General features: G+C 39.4%; 2 protein-coding genes across 15 annotated transcripts in view; one reads left to right on the forward strand and one right to left on the reverse strand.

The window, feature by feature from the left end:
- The window catches only part of NCOR1 (nuclear receptor corepressor 1), a 159,346-nt gene that overhangs the window by 116,752 nt on the left and 22,250 nt on the right, over positions 1 to 20,344 (forward strand). For 10 of the 14 annotated variants that reach the window (XM_075994021.1, XM_012737872.2, XM_075994019.1 and 7 more), the window contains 14 exons: positions 133 to 253; positions 352 to 453; positions 797 to 897; positions 4,492 to 4,660; positions 6,730 to 6,870; positions 8,740 to 8,823; positions 9,315 to 9,571; positions 9,907 to 10,267; positions 12,533 to 12,757; positions 15,050 to 15,259; positions 15,729 to 15,878; positions 16,615 to 16,728; positions 19,430 to 19,595; positions 19,802 to 20,295. In XM_075994021.1, the coding sequence (XP_075850136.1) occupies positions 133 to 253; positions 352 to 453; positions 797 to 897; positions 4,492 to 4,660; positions 6,730 to 6,870; positions 8,740 to 8,823; positions 9,315 to 9,571; positions 9,907 to 10,267; positions 12,533 to 12,757; positions 15,050 to 15,259; positions 15,729 to 15,878; positions 16,615 to 16,728; positions 19,430 to 19,595; positions 19,802 to 20,295 (2,695 nt within the window). The remainder of the gene's footprint in view (positions 1 to 132; positions 254 to 351; positions 454 to 796; positions 898 to 4,491; positions 4,661 to 6,729; positions 6,871 to 8,739; positions 8,824 to 9,314; positions 9,572 to 9,906; positions 10,268 to 12,532; positions 12,758 to 15,049; positions 15,260 to 15,728; positions 15,879 to 16,614; positions 16,729 to 19,429; positions 19,596 to 19,801; positions 20,296 to 20,344) is intronic. The other 4 variants (XM_012737882.2, XM_020281045.2, XM_012737875.2 and 1 more) reach the window with 2 other exon arrangements.
- The window catches only part of TTC19 (tetratricopeptide repeat domain 19), a 57,115-nt gene continuing 51,269 nt past the window's right edge, over positions 14,499 to 20,344 (reverse strand). The window contains exon 11 of the transcript XR_012912996.1: positions 14,499 to 15,400. The gene's annotated coding sequence lies outside the window, so the exon portion shown is untranslated. The remainder of the gene's footprint in view (positions 15,401 to 20,344) is intronic.

Genomic DNA, 20,344 nt, shown 5'->3' on the forward strand with positions numbered 1-20,344 from the left:
CACTGTGCCCAGCCAATGCATACTGTTCTTAATTTTGGGTGGCAGGAGTATAAATTTTTATGAACAGAAAGAAATTTTGTGATTAACCTTGTGAGAAAACAATGTGTTTAGTGTTTTAAAATTATTTTTTAGGGAACACCCGGCACGTATTTGACTTCTCATAATCAGGCTTCCTATACTCAAGAAACAGCTAAGCCCTCAGTGGGGTCTATCTCTCTTGGGCTGCCACGGCAGCAGGAACCTGCCAAATCAGGTCAGTGAGTCATACAGTCATCATACACCTGTGTCTGTAACATCACAGCCAGTGATTTAGTACTTCATTGCTTCATGTTTCTCTGGCTTTGTCCACAGCAACTTTGCCCTACATCAAGCAGGAAGAATTTTCTCCACGAAGCCAAAACTCTCAACCTGAGGGTTTATTGGTCAGGGCCCAACATGAAGGTGTGGTCAGAGGTAAAATATACTGTTTGTCAAAAATACTAAACTTTGTTCCCAGTAACTTTATTAAAGTAAGTCATTAGTAAGTTTTAATGATGAGTTTTTAAATTATACCCTTAAAATTCCAAGTTTGTTTTTTTTTTAATGTGTAAAAAAAGATTTTAAATCTTTAAAGGTCCATATTTCAGCAGTTCTTTTTAATAATTGCAGTATTTTAGAAGTACATTTCAATAAAACAAAAACTGTTCTTTTTGTGCTGCTTTTCCTTCTCTTTCTACTCTTTCAAGTAGAGGCTAGCTTTTTGTCTTCTGGGGCAGGGATGGGGATAAAATTTGCTAATGATTTTGTTTTTATACAGGTACCACAGGAGCTATCCAAGAAGGAAGTATAACTCGGGGAACTCCAACCAGCAAAATCTCCGTAGAGAGCATCCCATCCCTACGGGGCTCTATCACTCAGGTTAGTCATGATCATCTCTAGTGTACTGAACAATAACTAAGAAAAAGCTAGAAATAAAGTCTCAAGATCTTTGGCTGTTACAGCAATAATGGTTTTGTGGTTACGTTGTTCAGTTTCTATGTTATGCTGGGTCTCAGTGATAATAAACCCCACATCTATAAACTATGTGCCGAAAGACATTAATGTGATGGTTTTGACGATAAGCTATAGTATCTATACTATGGTTCATTTCAAAAGGTTACTTTTTTACAAATTGGCAGTGGAAACTTGCCTGTAACTGATGCAACTCTCGCTGTCTTCCTGGCGAAGTTTTTGCCATGTGTTTAGCTTAAATAGAAATTGAGAAGAAAATCATTACAAATTATTTGTTTGCTTTTGCCCCTTGTGAAGAGGTAGGTCTGCAATCTCAGTATGTAAGCTGCCTTCTTAGAATCTTTTTTCTTTTTTTTTAGTTTAATGTCTTTTATTTGCATGATTTTTTAACATGGCTGTAAATGCTACCCCACATTATTATTATTCTTTCAATTTCAGAATATTATGGGTATACAAACATTTTGGTTACATATAATGCCTTTCCTCCGCCCAAGCCAGAGCTACAAGCATGCTCTCCCATACAGTGTGTTCCGCACCCATTAGTTGTGGGTTTACCCCCCCACTACCCCCCTCCCACGCCACCCAGTGAATATTACTTCCATGTGAGCACCTTTGTGTTGATAATTAGTACCAGTTTGATGGTGAGTAGATGTGAGCCTTGTTTTTCTATTCTAGATACTTCACTTTGAAGGATGGGCTCCAGCTCTATCCAGGATAATATAAGAGGTGCTAGTTTCACCATTGTTTTTTGTAGTTGAGTAGAACTCCATGGTATACATATATCACATTTTATTAATCCACTCATGTATTGATGGGCACCTGGGTTGTTTCCCTATCTTTGCAATTGTGAATTGTGCTGCCATAAACATTCGAGTGCAGATGTCTTTATTATAGAATGTCTTTTTTTCCTTTTGGTAGATGCCTAGTAGTGGAATTGATGGATTAAATTGTATTTCTATTTTCAGTTCTTTGAGATGTCTCCAAATTATTTTCCACAGAGGTTGTACTAGTTTACAGTCCCACCAGCAGTGTAAGAGTGTTCCTGTCTCTCTACATCCACTCCAGCATTTGTTGTTCTGGGACTTTTTGATAAAGGCCATTCTCACTGGAGTTAGGTGATATCTTATTGTGGTTTTGATTTGCATTTCCCTGATTAGAGCTGTTAAGCACTCTTTTATATGTTTGCTGGCCATTATTCTGTCTTCTTTTAAAGATTCAGTGCAAGTCCTTTGCCCACTTTTTGATGGGGTTGACATTTTTTTGTTAATTTTCTTAAGTTCTATATAGATTCTTGTTATCGGCCCTTTATTGGAAGTGTAGCATGCAAATATTTTCTCCCATTCTGTATTTTCTCCCGTTCTGTAGCATGCAAATATTTTCTTGCTCTCTGGCTGTGCAGAAGCTTTTTAATTTGATCAGGTCCCATTTATTTATTTTTGTTGCTGCTGTGATTGCTTTGGAGGTCTTCATAAATTCTTTGCCTAGGCTGATGTCTGTAAGAGTTTTCTCAGCATTTTCTTCTAGAATTCTTAATGTTTCACACCTTAGGTTTAAATCTGTTATCCATTGTGAGTTGATTTTTGAGAGGTGAGAGGTTTTCCAGTTTCAATCTTTTGCATATGGTTGTCCAGTTTTCCCAGCACCATTTATTGAATAGAGATTCTTTTCCCCATTGTTTATTTTTCTCTGCTTTGTCAAAGATTAGATGACAATATGAGGTTGGTTTAATATCTGGGTTCTCAGTCCTGTTCTAAAGGTCTATATCTCTGTTCTAGGAAATGTCAATGGCATTGACAAAAGCACCAAAAATCAAATACTTTCTTCCATTTTTAGGCCAAATAAATAGCCAATTTTGATGAATAAAAGGTCTAAGTCTGTATCACAGATCTGCTGAGAACCGAACCATGAGAGTGGGGCCCAGCAAGCTGTGTTTCTCCAAACCCTCTAGTAATTGTGCTGGGGCCTTGCTAACCAAGTGTGGTCTGTCCACCAGAACATTGCCATAACTTGGGAGCTTGCAAGAGTAATGCAGAGATGTGAGTCCCCAATTTACACATTATAAATCAGAACCTCCATTATTATAAGATTCTCATATGATTTTTCCCTAAGACATAGTTTATAAAAGTATATGGCACATAGTGATCTAGAAAGTTGTATACTGTCCTTGCACAGTTGACCAGTGCATTTTAGTTTTCAGAACAAGCTAACACTTTAATATGGGCAGAAGGAAAATAAATGGGCCTATATGTATTATTTTTTTCTCTTCATATTTTTTCTCTTCACTCTAGTATCCAAAGTTTGGGTACGAAGACAGTACGAACTATGTCAAATGAGGCCAAGTTTTATCAGTTTATTTTAAAAATCTGTCCATTTTACATGAGCACTTCTGAGGTGGGTGCTAGGGATTTCTACCTGTTTACTACTGAGTCCACTTAACAGCTAGTTGGGTAAAGTGTTACTGTCATTACTCTTCCTGCTGTGAGCGTAGGGCAGGGGTCCTCAGACTTTTTAAACAGGGGGCCAGTTACTGTCCTTCGGACCGTTGGAGAGTGCGGCGCACATTCCACACATGTGCACTGTGGGCCCAGACAAGTCGGCTGCTAAGCAGGACAGGCAGCGGCACAAAAACACCCTGCGGGGTGGATAATGTCATCGGCGGGCCGCATGTGGCCTGCGGGCGGTAGTTTGAGGACGTCTGGCGTATGGTTTCAGATCATGCTCCCTAGAGTTTTAGGGTCCTCAGAGTAAAACTGGGAACCCTACATGGGTGAGTGGCATAGGTCTGGGCCTCCCACTCCCATTTCAACCCAAGCAACTCTCTCTTGCAAAGTGTTCTACATATTAGGTTCTATAAACAATTTCCCTTGAAGGAAGACCTTGCTGCTTAAAGGGAGCATAAAAAGAATCATGGTCATTGATAGCCCAGAAGAAGACACTGTTGGGGATGATGTGACCTAAATTGAATTAGTGTCATAGTGTGAAGGCATCTACCTGAATTTTCTTCCCGTCCTTTTATTGATGACCAAAGGCCTAATCCTGCAGATAATGTGATGATTCAGTTATTTTTTCTTCATGCTACAATTGAAGAAAAAGATGTAGTACTCTAAATTTAAAACTTAATTTATTGTCTTATTTGCATTAGAAATTTTGTAAAAGATTTATTACATTTGCATGATTTTAGGCCTTAAGACAGACTTCTTTTGTGCGAGTTAAGTCCCTTAAAAGAGATTTAACTTCAAGGTAAGGAACAAAGCTGATTCTCCTAACACACCTCTTATCATTTTAAGAAGTTTTGTGTGGCAGAGTTGAAGGATGAAAGTGCAGGATTTCTTTATGTTTATAAAAATTTAATTTCTGATTTCCTCTTGTAGGCTTGTGCTTTCTTCTTTGAAGATACAGATTGAGTTGTCTCTTAGTGTGACAGGTTAAATTTTCAGAGCGTATTGGGTTTCCTCTAAACTTGATTGACTCCTCTAGTGTTTGTGTTTGATTTGATGACAGGGTACCCCGGCCCTGTCCCAGGCTGGCATTCCAACTGAGGCCTTGGTGAAGGGGCCCGTTTCTAGAATGCCCATTGAAGAGAGCAGCCCTGAGAAGGGCAGAGAGGAAGCCGCGTCAAAAGGCCATGTTATTTACGAAGGCAAAAGTGGACACATCTTATCCTACGATAGTAAGTATTATGTGTGCGCACTGAAGCCAATATTGTATATGAAACTGAAAACATGGGCTCTGGTTTTCCTAAATTTTTGCAATGGGGAGAAATCAGTTTACCTTTGCTGGGCTCACATTTCCTCTCAGTGAAAGGGGTTAATAATAATACCTACCTCATGCTGATTTTGTGAAAAATCAACTCAGTGAAAAGTGATTAACAGTCCCAGAAGTGACAGCTAAGATCATCACTGACTGTGGTCAATCAATTTAACCTAGGAAAATAATCTTTGTTTAGTATGTATGTATGTATGTATGTATGTATGTATGTATGTATGTATGTATGTATGTATTTATTTTGAGACAGAGTCTCGCTTTGTTGCCCAAGCTAGCGTGAGTGCTGTGGCGTCAGCCTAGCTCACAGCAACCTCAAACTCCTGGGTTCAATCGATCCTACTGTCTCAGCCTCCCAAGTAGCTGGGACTACAGGTGTGCACCACTATGCCCGGCTAATTTTTTTCTATATATATTAGTTGGCCAATTAATTTCTTTCTATTTATAGTAGAGACGGGGTCTCGCTCTTGCTCAGGCTGGTTTCCAACTCCTGACCTCGAGCAGTCCGCCCACCTCGATCTCCGATCCCTGAGAGTGCTAGGATTATAGGCATGAGCCACCACGCCTGGCCAATAATCTTTGTTTAACTTTAATAGAATGACTTTTATTTTAAAGGGATTCATATTTTATGAGTTAATGATTAGGGGATAGATAATCTGATAAGAATATTGAATTAAGTCCTCCTTAATAAAACTATTTTAATGCCTATATCTGTGTATGTGAACATTTTCTTTAGGTGTATTTCTTAAGTTATATTTTCCCAGTAGTAGTATTTTATAAAAATGACTCACACGTGATATAAATATTAACCAAGGGACTGACTGAGTTTGAATTCTCATTTGCAGCCAACTGTCTTGTGACCTTGGAGCAGTCATCAGCTATGCTTTCTTTTTCTTCAAATACAAAGAAATAAAATATGTATGCACATAGTGCCTGATGCTTCAAAATGTGTGATAGCTTGCTTATTTTCTTTCTTCTTTCTTATTTTAGCATATCTGGCATATTTTGATTAACACTTTATTTCTGGGGGTAAGAAATTAACGTACATTGCCCAAGCCAGAAATCTTGATGTCATCCTAGACTCCTCCTTTTCTTTCCACCTCCAAAAAATCACTATGACACTTCTATTCATTTACCTAAAATCTGGAATCCATCCATTACTCTGTATCCCCACTGTCACCGTCATCTTTCATCTGGCTAACCCAGCAGCCATGGAACTGACCTCCCCGCCTTCAGTCTTACCCATATTCGAAGCTATGTGCCGTGTCACTCTGCTTGACTCTGTTGCTTTAAGACAATGCAAGCCCCTAGGTTGGCTTCATCACTCTTCCTTGAGCCGCTTCCAGCTTAGCTCTTCAGAATTTTCTCCTCCCACTTTCCCCCATCCCCCTATGTTTATTTCCCTCAACACTTTCCTCCCAGTCCCACTCTACACATTAGCCATTTCCCGAGCTTAAGGTCTTTTGAAGCACCACACTCTGTCTTGCCTTGGGGTCTTTGTGCTCACTGTTTCCTCTGCCTGTACCACTTTTCTCTCCTTTTCCCTTTGATTTAAGCAACTCTTATTCATCCTTCCTTCTCAGTTTACACTTCTAGGCAGCCTGATCTGAACCTGAAGGTGTTAGATTTCTCTCAGCGTTTTCATAGCACATTATATTTCTCCATTCATAGTACTTACCGCACTGGATAGTAAGGGCCTGTTGATATATGTATACCCACCACTATTGGGTAAGTTTTATGAGGGAAGGGACTTAATTCGTGAACCTTATCTACAAGCCTAGCTTATGCCTGGCACACAGTATGTATTCAACAAATACATTTGAATGAATAAAAACATTTTCATGAATATCATCTACATAGATTATATGGTAGGTTAAGATAAGTTTTTATATTATTTGTAAGATGGACTATGAAATTAAGATAATTTATCTACTACATTGTAGGCCTCTGAGCAATTCCTGTTTCTGTATTCTGCAGATATTAAGAATGCCCGAGAAGGGACTAGGAGCCCAAGAACAGCTCATGAAATCAGTTTAAAAAGGAGCTATGAGTCAGTGGAAGGGAATACAAAGCAAGGGCTGTCGATGAGGGGGTCTCCTGTGTCAGCACCGTTAGAGGGTAAAGTATTGTTCTCAAACATGATTTTGGCACATGTAATTTTGCATGGTAAGTTTGCATTGTTGTGTCTGCTGTACTCCAGCCTGGGTGACAGAGCAAGACTCTGTCTCCCCCATTCGCCCCCCCCAGTAAAAGGCCCTGATATTTATAATTTTAATAGTCTAAACTTTATATGGCAATTTTAGGATATATTGTATCTCTGTCAAAATAAAACATCTGAGTTCAGTAAATAAAAGGTTTGCATGGTTGAATTAAGTTGTATCCAATCTGTCATTTCTACCTGAAATTTGTATTTATATTAATTTAAATCTAAATTTATATTTGTTATCTATATATAAATCAAGTGGTGCATAACAGTGGAGGGAAGTAAAAATTAAGCATAATTGGTCATAGCATAGGTAACTATTAGAATGTTCATGTTTGAATGGTGATACCATTTGTAGATTACTCCTGTTTAAGTTATGTGAGTTTTTTTTTTTTTGAGACAGAGTCTCGCTTTGTTGTCCAGGCTAGAGTGAGTGCCGTGGCGTCAGCCTAGCTCACAGCAACCTCAAACTCCTGGCCTCAAGTGATCCTCCTGCCTCAGCCTCCCGAGTAGCTGGGACTACAGGCATGCGCCACCATGCCCGGCTAATTTTATATATATATATAAATTATATATATATATATATATTAGTTGGCCAATTAATTTCTTTCTCTTTATAGTAGAGACGGGGTCTTGCTCTTGCTCAGGCTGGTTTCGAACTCCTGACCTCGAGCAATCCGCCCACCTCAGCCTCCCAGAGAGCTAGGATTACAGGCGTGAGCCACCGCGCCCGGCTGTTATGTGAGTTTTAAAATGTCAAATTCATTATGAGAACTTTTTTAAAAATTATGAAGCAGATAAAGTGGCATAACGGATAGAGCAAGTACATAAATTTGAATCCTAGCTTTACCTTCCTGGTGAGTTTCTCTGTGCCTTTTTCTTCCTCTGTAAACTAAGGCATTGTACCTGCCGTTGTGTAGGGTTAGAGACAGGTATCCCCTGGCACTGATCATGTGACATGCCTTCAGTACATGATCACTATGGTTTGGTTTTGTTAATTACTCATTTTCTTTAAGTTTTAATCTGCCTCAACTAATTTTAATCTAGATGAAATACTAAAAGCAGGATAAGTCCTCTCATTTTCTAAGAGCTAGATTTCCTTTATATTAAAGAAAACTCAACATTTCTTTAGGGTAAATGTGGATATTTCTAACCCTTGATTTATATTTATGGGTACTATAATTTGAAACTTCTTAAGAGGTTATTTATAGCTCTTCTGTTCTAATTTACAAATTTTCCTATTTTTGTGATATCCATATTCATGGTTTCCAATCCTGTATCTTCTCTCTCTTTGATAAAGAACCATTGGGATTTTAGATTTAGCTTTGAAAGTACCTTTCTTTTTTGACCCTTTTTTTTTTTTTTTTTTTTTTTTTTTTGAGACAGAGTCTCTGTCACCCAGCCTAGAGTGCTGCGGCATCATCCTAGCTCACAGCAACCTCAAACTGCTGGACTCAAGTGATCCTCCTGCCTCAGCCTCCCAGAGTGCTGGGGTCACAGGCATGAGCCACCATGCCTGGCCTCTTTTTTGACCTTTAATTACATACTTTCTGTGGCCATTTTCTATTTAGGAAAACATTTACAAAGGACCATGTGATAACATATTGGATACTTCCTACTTTTATTTTTTTTCCATAATCTTTGGATAGTTCACAAATTTAAATTGACATCCCTTCCTCCATAGAGCTTTTATCAAAAATGTATACTCTAAGGGCAGCATTAAGTATGTGTGAATTGACATATACATTACATTTAGTAATTGAATTGCTTTCTTGTTTTGAAAGGGCTGATATGCAGAGCATTACCCAGAGGGAGCCCTCATTCTGACCTCAAAGAAAGGACTGTGCTGTCTGGCTCCATAATGCAGGGTAAACTTTCTGCTTGTTTTATCTTTTTCTTTATAACTGCCTCACTGGCAGAATAGTTTGACATTAATCTGCAATGTATGAAACCTACTTTTCAAGATGTTTTCTCTTTTGAAATATTAAAGTCTTGATTATTACTTTTTTTACGTCTGAGCTACATATTAATAGTTTATTGGAAGATGACAGTTGCCCAATTATTTAATATATAGAGGCATCTTTATTATGTAAGAACCATTCTGTGACTGTGATGATGTATATTATATCCTGAACAACCCTAAAATAATAATGATCAGTTAATACTTATTTGAGGATCTGTTGTAAACAAAATTGATTACAAACTGCAAGATAGCAAGGCATTAATTATTTTAAATTATGGTAAAATATACATAATAACATTTATTATTTTAACCATTTTTAAGTGTATAGTTCAATAGCATTGTTGTGCAGCCATCAACATTATTTTAATAAGTGTGTTTCCTGAATTCTTTTTCAAGGCACACCAAGAGCAACGACTGAAAGCTTTGAAGATGGCCTTAAATATCCCAAACAGATTAAAAGGGAAAGTCCTCCCATACGAGCGTTTGAAGGTGCCATTACCAAAGGAAAGCCATACGATGGCATTACCACTATCAAAGAAATGGGGCGTTCCATTCATGAGATTCCACGGCAAGATATTTTAACTCAGGAAAGTCGGAAAACTCCAGAAGTGGTCCAGAGTACGAGGCCAATAATTGAAGGTTCCATTTCCCAGGTAACTAGATTATGTCTCTTTTTGTCTGCAGTTCCACTTCAAATTGATATTTATGGAACTTTAAAAAAAGTATGACTTACTAATTTTAAGTCGTTCTTAAGATGTCAGACCTCTTAGAAATAATAATCGTTATCATCAGTTTTTCTTGCGTCCATAGCATGGAGTATGTAACGTGGGCAAGTATACAATTTAGGATCAGTGGGTTTGTGGTTGAGGGGTCCACACAGACAACAAAGGTCACCATGGCAAACTGTAACTGCCGTGGGCCAAAGACCTGAGATGGAAAAATGTCCATAAAACTTCGCTACCTGTAATGTTTGTTTCTTTCCCTTTAGGGCACACCAATAAAGTTTGACAGCAACTCAGGTCAATCTGCTATCAAACACAATGTGAAATCCTTAATCACGGGGCCTAGCAAACTACCCCGTGGAATGCCTCCTCTGGAGATGGTGCCAGAGAACATAAAAGTAGTAGAACGAGGAAAATATGAGGATGTGAAAACAGGCGAGCCCATGCGTTCCCGGCACACGTCTGTGGTAAGCTCTGGCCCCTCCGTTCTTAGGTCCACACTTCATGAAGCTCCCAAAGCGCAGCTGAGCCCGGGCATTTATGATGACACCAGTGCACGGAGGACCCCTGTGAGTTATCAGAGCACCATGTCCAGAGGCTCACCCATGATAAACAGAACTTCCGATGGTATGTTTCTTTTGTTGCCTGGTCTGATCATTTTTATTGTACTTCTTTTTAATCTCTGGCACATAGTAAATATCAAATTGCCAACTTTAGATAATCACAAGATCTGTAGGTTGTGCTTGATACTAAGGCTATGGTATGCTACCAGTTTAAAAGTAGGCATAAGTTTAAGTAAAATACTTAATATTTATATCAAGTAACAGAGTATGGTGGAGTACAGAAATGCTCCAGAATAGGTATATTTTTAGAGTGGATTTTCAGCTAATTATATGGGTTTCTGGATGTCACTTATGACAGTAGCTTCTTTAGTGGCAGCAAGGAGATAGGCTCGAGCAAGACTGCTTAGGCTTGAATTAAAGTTCTTAGTGCAATATACTTGGACAAGTTACTTAACTTTTCTGTGCCTTAGTTTCCACATCTTGTAAAATGGTAATGTAACATTAAGACCTACCTCACTGGATTGTTGTGAAGATAAAATAGGGTAAAATGTTTAACACATTGACCACCATGCTAGGAAAAAAATTTTCCCTTGGGCCATGATGTTTTAATAAAACAAAATGATCCTTTCTAATTTGTTCTTTTTTGTTTTCTGTGAGTGAGTTATATGCAACACAGCTCACATTTTTAGAATTAAATTGTTAATATTAATTGTAACAATAAGAATATCAACAGGTAAGAGTTTTCATGAACCAAATGCAGAGTGTTGCTTCACAAGGCCCTGGGCTCAAAACCAGCATGAGTTAAATACAATTCACATGGCAGTCAGTGTGTTAAGAACTTAAAATAGTGCCTGGTGTTTATGTAGGGTCCATAAATGTGAACTATTATTGTTGCTGCTGCTGTTGTTATCATCAGTACCCCATTACCCTATGCTGCTGGCAACTACACAACTACCTCAGTAAGGTGAGAGAAATTGATTCGTACCATGTGGTCCCTGAAAAAATCTGAGGCCCTTAAAAATATATCCACTTATTTTTAATTTTGTTGCAATATGTATTTATTGAGGAGTCACATGCAAGGTCCTGGGCTGGACACTGTGCAAGTAGTAAAGGTAAAGAGTATTTTGGGGGGTTGGGAAGGTATAGCACTGAGTGAGGAGAAAGGGAAGTGCCTTATCATGGATAGAGTAATGAACCCAAACCCTTCTGACTTTAGTTTTGAAGGAGAAAATAATTGCCCTGCAGAGGGAATAAGGCACTCCACATTTGGGCAATTTAGAACTTGGAAGGGGAGGTGGTAAACTAACACGATTCTTGGTTTTGATAGATAGATATGTTTGATCATGGTAATGTTCATATTCTCAGAAATATTAGTAATTAGATGGTGGTGCTGGTTGCATGGCCATCATGCCTGTACTTAATGCCACTGAATTGTACCCTTTAAAATGGCTACAATGGTAAATTTTATGTATATTTTACCACAATTTAAAAAATCGAGGGTGATGATTGATAAGTGTTTGGATATGGTAGGCATCAGTGGGACAGTCTAACCACTGAATAACATCATTTGAAGAAGGAGAGGCTACAGTAAGGAGAAGATCAATGTAATAAGAAAGTCACTGTGGAAGAACAGAACAAGAAAAAAATTAGTGATTGACAGGTAGCAAGGAGGTTGGGTAACACAGGCAAAGAGAGGAAATTGAGATTTGCTAAATGTGGGGCCAAAAAATTTAGAAAGTTAAAGTCACACAGAAAAGAAAATCATTTGTAGTAGGATTTATAGAGGAGCATTGAACTTCATTTTTAATCTTGCGTAAGGTGGTAAAGTACTGGTGCTGGGATCCAAAAGGTGGCAGTCCTCTCCAAATCTCAAATCTACTAGTTCTTTGCCTTTGCATAAAGATTGAATGTTGAAATGTTTAGGGCTATGGTCCCAACCCCTTGGGTCCCTGGACCATTAACAGTCCGCAGCCTGTTAGGGACTGGACCGCAGAGCTCCACTACCCTCCCCCCTTGGAAAAACTGCCTTCCATGAAATTTGGTGGCTGGAGTTGGGTGGGAGGGCAACGAAGCTTCATCTGTTTTTACAGCCTCTCCCCATCACTCGCATCATTGCCTGAACTCCACCTTCCCACCTCACACCCCGTGGAAAAATAGTCTTCCATGGTGCCAAAAAGGTTGGGGTCCCTGGTGCCAAAAAGGTTGGGGACTGCTAGTTTAGGGGACAGGAGATATCAAAATAGTCTGTATTTGAATGGTTGAGAAATAGCTGAATAGTATCTTACTTGCAAGTTTTCTTAAAATTGTGGCATTGGCTCTTTTATTCCAGTTACAATTTCTTCAAGCAAATCTACCAATCATGAAAGGAAATCCACACTGACCCCTACTCAAAGAGAAAGTATACCAGCGAAGTCTCCAGTGCCTGGGGTGGATCCTGTCGTGAGCCACAGCCCGTTTGAGCCCCATCACAGGGGCAGCACTGCAGAAGTTTATCGAAGCCACCTCCCCACACACTTGGATCCAGCCATGCCCTTTCATAGGGCTCTGGATCCTGGTAAGCATGAAATATAGTAACAATTTATGGCAAAGAAATACTATTATTTTGGTATGACTTTTTAAGCTTTCTATTATAGTATGCAGGCAGTTGCATATCTCATTAGCACACATTATCAGAATTCTTTAAAGAACTAAAAATAATAGGTAGAGTTCTTTAAAGAACTAAAAATAACTGCCTCTTAACTAATGGCAGTTGGGGAAGCTGATTGAAAAAGGTGGGTTAATGAGAAAAATTATTTTAAAATGACAAATGCTATCTTAAACATGTTACTTTACAACATAAGTAGACATTTATCTGATATAAGGCCAAGGCCTTTTCATAGACTGTTGGTTAAACCTCACCATGCATTAAAAACTCAACATCAGGCCAGGCACAGTGGCTCACGCCTGTAATCCTAGCACTCTGGGAGGCCAAGGCAGGAGGATCACTTGAAGGCAGGAATTTTAGATCAGTCTGACCAAGAAAGAGACCCCATCTCTACTAAAAATAGAAAAAATTAGCCAGGCATGGTAGCATGGTGCCTGTAGTCCCAGCTACTCGGAAGACAGAGGCAGGAGGATTGGTTGAGCCCAGGAGTTTGAGGTTGCAGCGAGCTGTAATGACGCCCCTGTACTCTAGCCTGGGCAGCAGAGTGAAACTCTACCTCACAAAACAAACAAACAAAATACCCTCACATTTCCAAATTTGATTTTTTTTTAATTTGTTTTAAAGTGAAGCTAGAATTTAAAGCCATTTTCAAGCAAACTGAATACAGAATCCAGGTGGGGTGCAGTGGCTCATGCTCGTAATCCCAGGTACTCAGGAGGATGAAGCAGGAGGATAGCTTGAGCCCAGGAATTCGAGCCCAGCTAAGGGCAACAGAGTGAGACCCTGTATCAGTTTTTACAAAAACAGACATAAGTGAATGAGTATGGCTGTGTCCTAGTAAAATTTGAAATACAGAATCCTTCTAGATTTTTTTCTAGTCTTTTAAAGTTGTCCAGTCTACACGTGATTCAACTTCTATATTGAGTCTTTCCAAGGCAGTCAACTTAGTTTTCAGAGAAATGACTCTTCATTCTTTCATCAGTTTACAGATTATTTCATTAAGTTACATAATTCTAGTAACAAGTACAATTGGAAGAAACTTGAACATCACTTATGTTGGCAGACATAATTCTGGGAGGTGCAGAAGTCTGCAGGTTATTAGAAAGCAGTCTGTGCAGGGTAGAGGGCAGTGTGTTTTATGCAGGGAGAGGAGAGTGGAGGTCACATCAGCAGGTGAGTAAAGAGAACCTCTGCTGGGCTGTCACGATCCACTGCAGGGCCAGCTCCCCCTTGTCCTCCCAGGGCTCTGTCCCTGCTCCTCTTTGCTGCTGCTGGCTGAGCCTTAGTCAGTCTGTGTTTTCTGCTCAGACCTCTTGTCTAGCCTAAAGTCTTTGCTTGTTAAATGCTTCAAGTTAAAATTGGGGTACAGAATATTTGTGTCTCACCTTAGTCTTTAGGGAAGTATTTTTCACTACTAGTCTGCCAAATTAAAAAGTAGGAGTTCTAAGGGTTATTTACATTTCATAGTAGCAAAGTTCCTGTAGAAAATATTTTATCTGAAAGTTGTGTCAATGCCATCAAACTATTTGTCACTTGAGAACTTTAAGTACTGAATCCTAAACCCAGTATTTAGGGGAGTGTCTCCCAGACTGAGGCAGACAGTCAGCAGACAGTCTTCTGGCTAAAGTTCTAGATGAGGAGGCAGTAAACATTCCAGAAAACATGGTATTTATTTTTCTAGGGAGAACATATATATACAAAATAGTGCACTCAGGTTCTCAGACAATATTGAATGTTTATAATTTCCATTTAATGTTTATCATAGTCCTTTATTTTGTAGTTTGATTTGCTTGTCATTTTTGAGCCTGAGCTGGATGGATTATGAATACTTTGAAGACAGAGACATTATTTTCTTTGTACCCTGCCTACAAAGTGTTTTCATATAACATGTCCATTGGTTCTATTAGATGATAAGTACTACAGATAATTTTATTTGCAAACACAATTCTTGAAGACTTCAGATGAAAATATGATAAAGTTACTTATCAAAGGTTAAAAGTGAAACTAATTGAGAAATGTTTATCCATTATATCTCAGACATTAGACTGAATTAGAATTTATATTGCTAAAATGAATCCACCTTAATCCCTGTCATTAAGTAAAAGTTGCAGATGATTTTTCCCCCCTTTTTCTGTGTGATGTTTATCAGATTAATTTCACCCAGGACAAAACTCAGTGCCTTTCTCTCGTTCTCTCATTCAGCAGCTGCTGCTTACCTGTTTCAGAGACAGCTTTCACCAACTCCAGGTTACCCCAGTCAGTATCAGCTTTATGCAATGGAGAACACAAGACAGACAATCCTAAATGATTACATTACCTCACAGCAGATGCAAGTGAACTTGCGCCCAGATGTAGCCAGAGGACTCTCCCCAAGAGAGCAGCCCCTGGGTCTCCCATACCCAGCAACAAGAGGTGTGTGTCTCTGCAGTTGAGATTTCACAGGGTTTATTGTTTATCCAGAGTTTCTTGGCTACTTCATATTTGCTTGTTGAATGAATGGTGGGAAGAAAGAAAGAAAAGAACACCATGTTCTTCTTCCCGTTGACTTTAGTCCTTAAGAGCAAACAAAGTAATGTATTGAGACAAGGTATTTTGGTGAATACTGAAATAACTAAACCAGATTATTGTGCTGGGTATTTGAAATTCATGTTTTACGAGTTTGCTGTCTCTCTTTAATCTCTCCATACTTTGAGGTTACTGGTATGGAGCATAGTATTTATTTAATGTCCTCCAGATTTAAAGAAGGTTTTAAAAAAGTAATGATGACCATCATCATTCTTATTTATATTGCATAAAAATTAGTGACAAAACCTCAAAATTATATATAGTTCTGTACCTTTAGAATAACATTTAACATAAATTGCATTTGTGTTTTGGATAGGAATCATTGACCTGACCAACATGCCTCCAACAATTTTAGTGCCTCATCCAGGGGGAACAAGCACTCCTCCCATGGACAGAATCACTTATATTCCTGGCACACAGATTACATTCCCTCCCAGGCCGTACAACTCTGCTTCCATGTCTCCAGGTAAGATTCTATAATCACACACCTCTCTTAATAGGACTGACGTGCACGAGTTTTTACAACATAGCCTTTTAAAGTATTTGGGGCTGTTTTTTTCCATTTGGTCTATTGTGGGTTTTTTGTGTGCATTTTTTTATTCTAATTCCATAGCAGATTATGGTGAATTGTTTTTCATTAACATTTATTAATAGTTCTTATGTGCCAACTGTCACCAGATACCCTAGAAATCCCATAAAAATTTGTGTTATGCTCTAGTTCTCTAAGACTTTTTTTTTTTTGAGAGAGAGAGTCTCACTCTGTTGCCTGGGCTAGAGTGCCGTGGCATCCGCCTAGCTCAAAGCAACCTCACATTCCCGGGCTTAAGCAATCCTTCTGCCTCAGCCTCCCGAGTAGCTGGGACTACAGGCATGCGTCACCATGCCCGACTAATTTTTTCTATATATATTTAGTTGGCCAATTACTTTCTTTCTATTTTTAGTAGAGACAGGGTCACACTCTTGCTCAGACTGGTTTCGAACTCCTGACCTTGAGCGATCCTCCTGCCTCGGCCTCCCAGAGTGCTAGGATTACAGGCGTTGAGCCACTACACCCAGCTTCTAAGACTCTTAATAAAAAAACTTCCTACATCCCAAATTTGAAGCTTTTTGAAAAATTTTTAGTCACTTACAAATTCAAGTATTTGCTACACCGGATAGGTTGACATTTTAGTCTCCAAGTTTCAGGTGCTTGTGTTTTACAGGACACCCAGCACACCTCGCAGCAGCCGCAAGTGCTGAGAGGGAGCGGGAACGAGAGCGGGAAAAGGAGCGGGAGCGGATTGCTGCAGCTTCCTCTGATCTCTACCTGCGGCCAGGTCAGTGAAAGGCTCCGCCCTCCATCCTATGACAGATCTTGGCAATTCACTGTGGTGGGGTGTTATGTTTAGTGCTATAGGGGGTGCAAACAAAAATTGTAAGATAAAAAGTCATAACACGCCTCAAGTGAAAGAAATAGGGGAGAGTGCTGTACAAGTTAAGATGGTGGAGAGATGAATTTTACATGGAAAAATGAAATTTTCATGATGAAAGTATCATTTTTATTTGGCCCAGAAATTGGCTATAGGTGGGCCTGAAGACACTGAGCACAGAGCTCTTAAAGCCAAAAGAACAGCCTGAGCAAAGACTCCTAGATATTAAGGGGTTGCTGAATTCAAGTTTAGAGAAGGAACGGAAACTATGGTTAGTGGGTTGTGTGCCATCTTGAATTATGGTGAACTGCTGCCCTTGTGTTAAGGAGGCAGGTGACATCATCAGAGGAGGGACATTTACACAGTAGTGGCTTGAGCTAGATTAGAACCCTGAAGGGGAGCATGACAGGTGCCAGAAGGCCAGTGAGACTCTTCAGTAGTTTGCGTGCGTGCTAATAGTGGCCTAAAATATTTTGACACTGAGAATGGTCAGAAATGAACTGCTGCTAGGAAGAATATGAAGGTAGAGTCAAAGAGACTTAACAATAATTAGATATAGGGAGTGAGGAAGAGATGAGAAGCAAGATTGGCACACAATTAAAATAGAGAGTGAATAGTGAAAGCAAAGAGATAATCATATTTATTGTGGACATAGAAGTTGAATATCCCTTATCCAAAGTGCTTGGGACCAAGATTTTTTCAGATTTTGGAATATTTGCACTATACCAGTTGAGCATCTCTTACCCAAAAATATGAAATTTGAAATGTTTCAGTGAGCATTTCCTTTGAGTGTCATGTTGGAACATCTCAGATTTCAGATTTGGGAACTCAACTTAAGGTGACATGTCTTTGGGCCATCTGTTCTTATCCATGGTATACTTAACCCTTTTCAGTTCTTTCAGTTAAATCAAATTATTGACCATGTCCATATTGTCAGATCCTCTGATCAGGTACTCAGGAGAAAAGACATTGCTTAGAGATGCTGACTTAGGAGTCACCTGCGAGAGTTGAAACTCTGGCTTGAGTAAGGCTTCCAAGATGCAAGAGTATAAAAAGAGGAGTAGGTCAATCTTGAGATGTTGCCAGGAGATCCAGGTAGAAGCGAAAGGAAGCAGAGACGTGGTCAGAGAGGTAGGTGTAGAACTGAAGGGCACAATGGCAGGAGGTTGTCACATTCATATTGTCATAGGAAACAAATCCTTCGACATCAACGTGGTTTGCAGTGTATAGAAGGAGCCCAAAAGTTAGTCACTGTATTTAATCCAGTAACATCATAACTGAGGATTTACCTTAAATAGCGGTTGCCCAAACACCTCTAGATATAACCCATTATCTATATGTAATAAAAACCACTAAGAATCTGACTATAGGAAATGCTATAATGAATATTATGGTAGCACCATAATATTCATTCCATGTTGGCCACATTAAAATGTAGAAATTTGATTTAAAGCCTCATACAAATGATGCATAACTTTGGTAAGAGCTAGATCTTTCTAAATGGTTGTGATTCCACTGATGAAAAAATGTAGATTTATGACAATAAGATACCATTTTTCTGCATCAGATGTTTAAGAATGTTGTTAAATATTCCATGTTGGAGTGTCTGAAGAAAGATACTCATACATTAGCAATGGCAGTGTAAATTGGGGCTATTGCTTTTTTGGAGATAAAAACTTGTAATGCTCCTTGTTCTAGCAATTCCATGCCTAGGAATGTATCTTACAGAAACCCTCATATAAGCAAATGGATGGTCAGAAGGGAGAAGACTGCTGAGAAGCACAGCCAAGGTGGTGCTAGCTGTGAGAATAGGGGTATGAGGCCAGAGAGCATGCTAGACAGTTGAAGCGAGGGCACAGAGCAAGAGGAGGTAGAGAAGTAATTAGGGAATTTGAGAGTTCAAGATCCTCCAAGTGAAGTAGTTCTGAACCAAGTCTAAACTCTGACTTTGTTATGGAAGAGATAAAGTTCACTGAATGAAAGTGTCTCAAGCATTGAAGAAGTGTAGTTATTGGAGCCCAACTTTGTGGGGGGATAGCGTGAATGATTTCATCTCAAAAGGGCGAGCTTGCTGAGAGAAGTTGCTTGCTGGAAAGTTACTTGAGAAGGGGGCAGTAAGGGAGTGAAGCAGGAGGAATTGTGATTAAATGAAGCAGCCCTAAGCCCTTGTTGGGGAGTGGTATTTTTTTGTTATGATGCTTAGAAAGTTGTACCAAACTTGATTTTGGAAATCCTAAACACACCAAAGTTTTGGGGGAAATCTGAGAGATTAACGTATCTGATTCTATTAGTATTTCTTTGTTGGTGTTTTTGTTTCTCTCTGGAATCAGAATTAAAATTTATCACACAAGTGGAAATGACAGTAAATGATAGCTTTCGTTTTAAGTTACTGGTGTGGTATTATTGCTGCTTTATTGAGAAACTTATGGAACATGTTTTCAGAAAGGCCAGAAAGTAGGATATGAAGTTTCTTTTCCCATTTTCTCTTTTTCTATTTAGGAATATTAGGAAATTAACAGTCCATAAATGTTGTTGCCTTTTATCTCTGTGTCTCTATCTTCCTTCCTTATGGCTTGTCTGCCTGCCTTTTTCTTCTTTGCCCCTGCAGGCTCTGAGCAGCCCGGCAGACCTGGTAGTCATGGGTATGTTCGCTCCCCTTCCCCTTCAGTAAGAACTCAGGAGACCATGTTGCAGCAGAGACCCAGCGTTTTCCAGGGAACCAACGGAACCAGTGTGATCACACCTTTGGATCCAACTGCTCAGCTACGAATCATGTCAGTCTCTTGTACACATTTTGACAAAAAATACCAGTCTCTTGCATATGCATTTTTAAATTTGTGATTCAGTAGATTTTTATAGTCATGATTTTCTGCCCACTAAACTTTTTTTTTTTTTTTGTAGTTTGTTCTTTTGTCTCCCTACCACATTCCCCAGTAAATGGTCTTCCCTTCACAGAACTGTGATTTGGTTTTATTTACAGGCCACTGCCTGCTGGGGGCCCTTCAATAAGCCAAGGCCTGCCAGGCTCCCGTTACAACACTGCTGCAGATGCCCTGGCTGCTCTTGTGGATGCTGCAGCTTCTGCACCCCAGATGGATGTTTCCAAAACAAAAGAGAGTAAGCATGAAGCTGCCAGGTTAGAAGAAAATTTGAGAAGCAGGTCAGCTGCAGTTAGCGAACAGCAGCAGCTAGAGCAGAAAACCCTGGAGGTGGAGAAGAGATCTGTTCAGTGTCTATACACTTCTTCAGCCTTTCCAAGTGGCAAGCCCCAGCCTCATTCTTCAGTAGTTTATTCTGAGGCTGGGAAAGATAAAGGGCCTCCTCCAAAGTCCAGATATGAGGAAGAGCTAAGGACCCGAGGGAAGACTACCATTACTGCAGCTAACTTCATAGACGTGATCATCACCCGGCAAATTGCCTCGGACAAGGATGCAAGGGAACGTGGCTCTCACAGTTCAGACTCTTCCAGTAGCTGTATGTATCTCAATCTGGGTTTCACAATGTGGTATCTGCGTAAAGAGTT

The sequence above is a fragment of the Microcebus murinus genome, chromosome 18 (genome assembly GCF_040939455.1).
Source record: "Microcebus murinus isolate Inina chromosome 18, M.murinus_Inina_mat1.0, whole genome shotgun sequence".
In the NCBI taxonomy this organism is placed as follows: Eukaryota; Metazoa; Chordata; class Mammalia; order Primates; family Cheirogaleidae; genus Microcebus; species Microcebus murinus.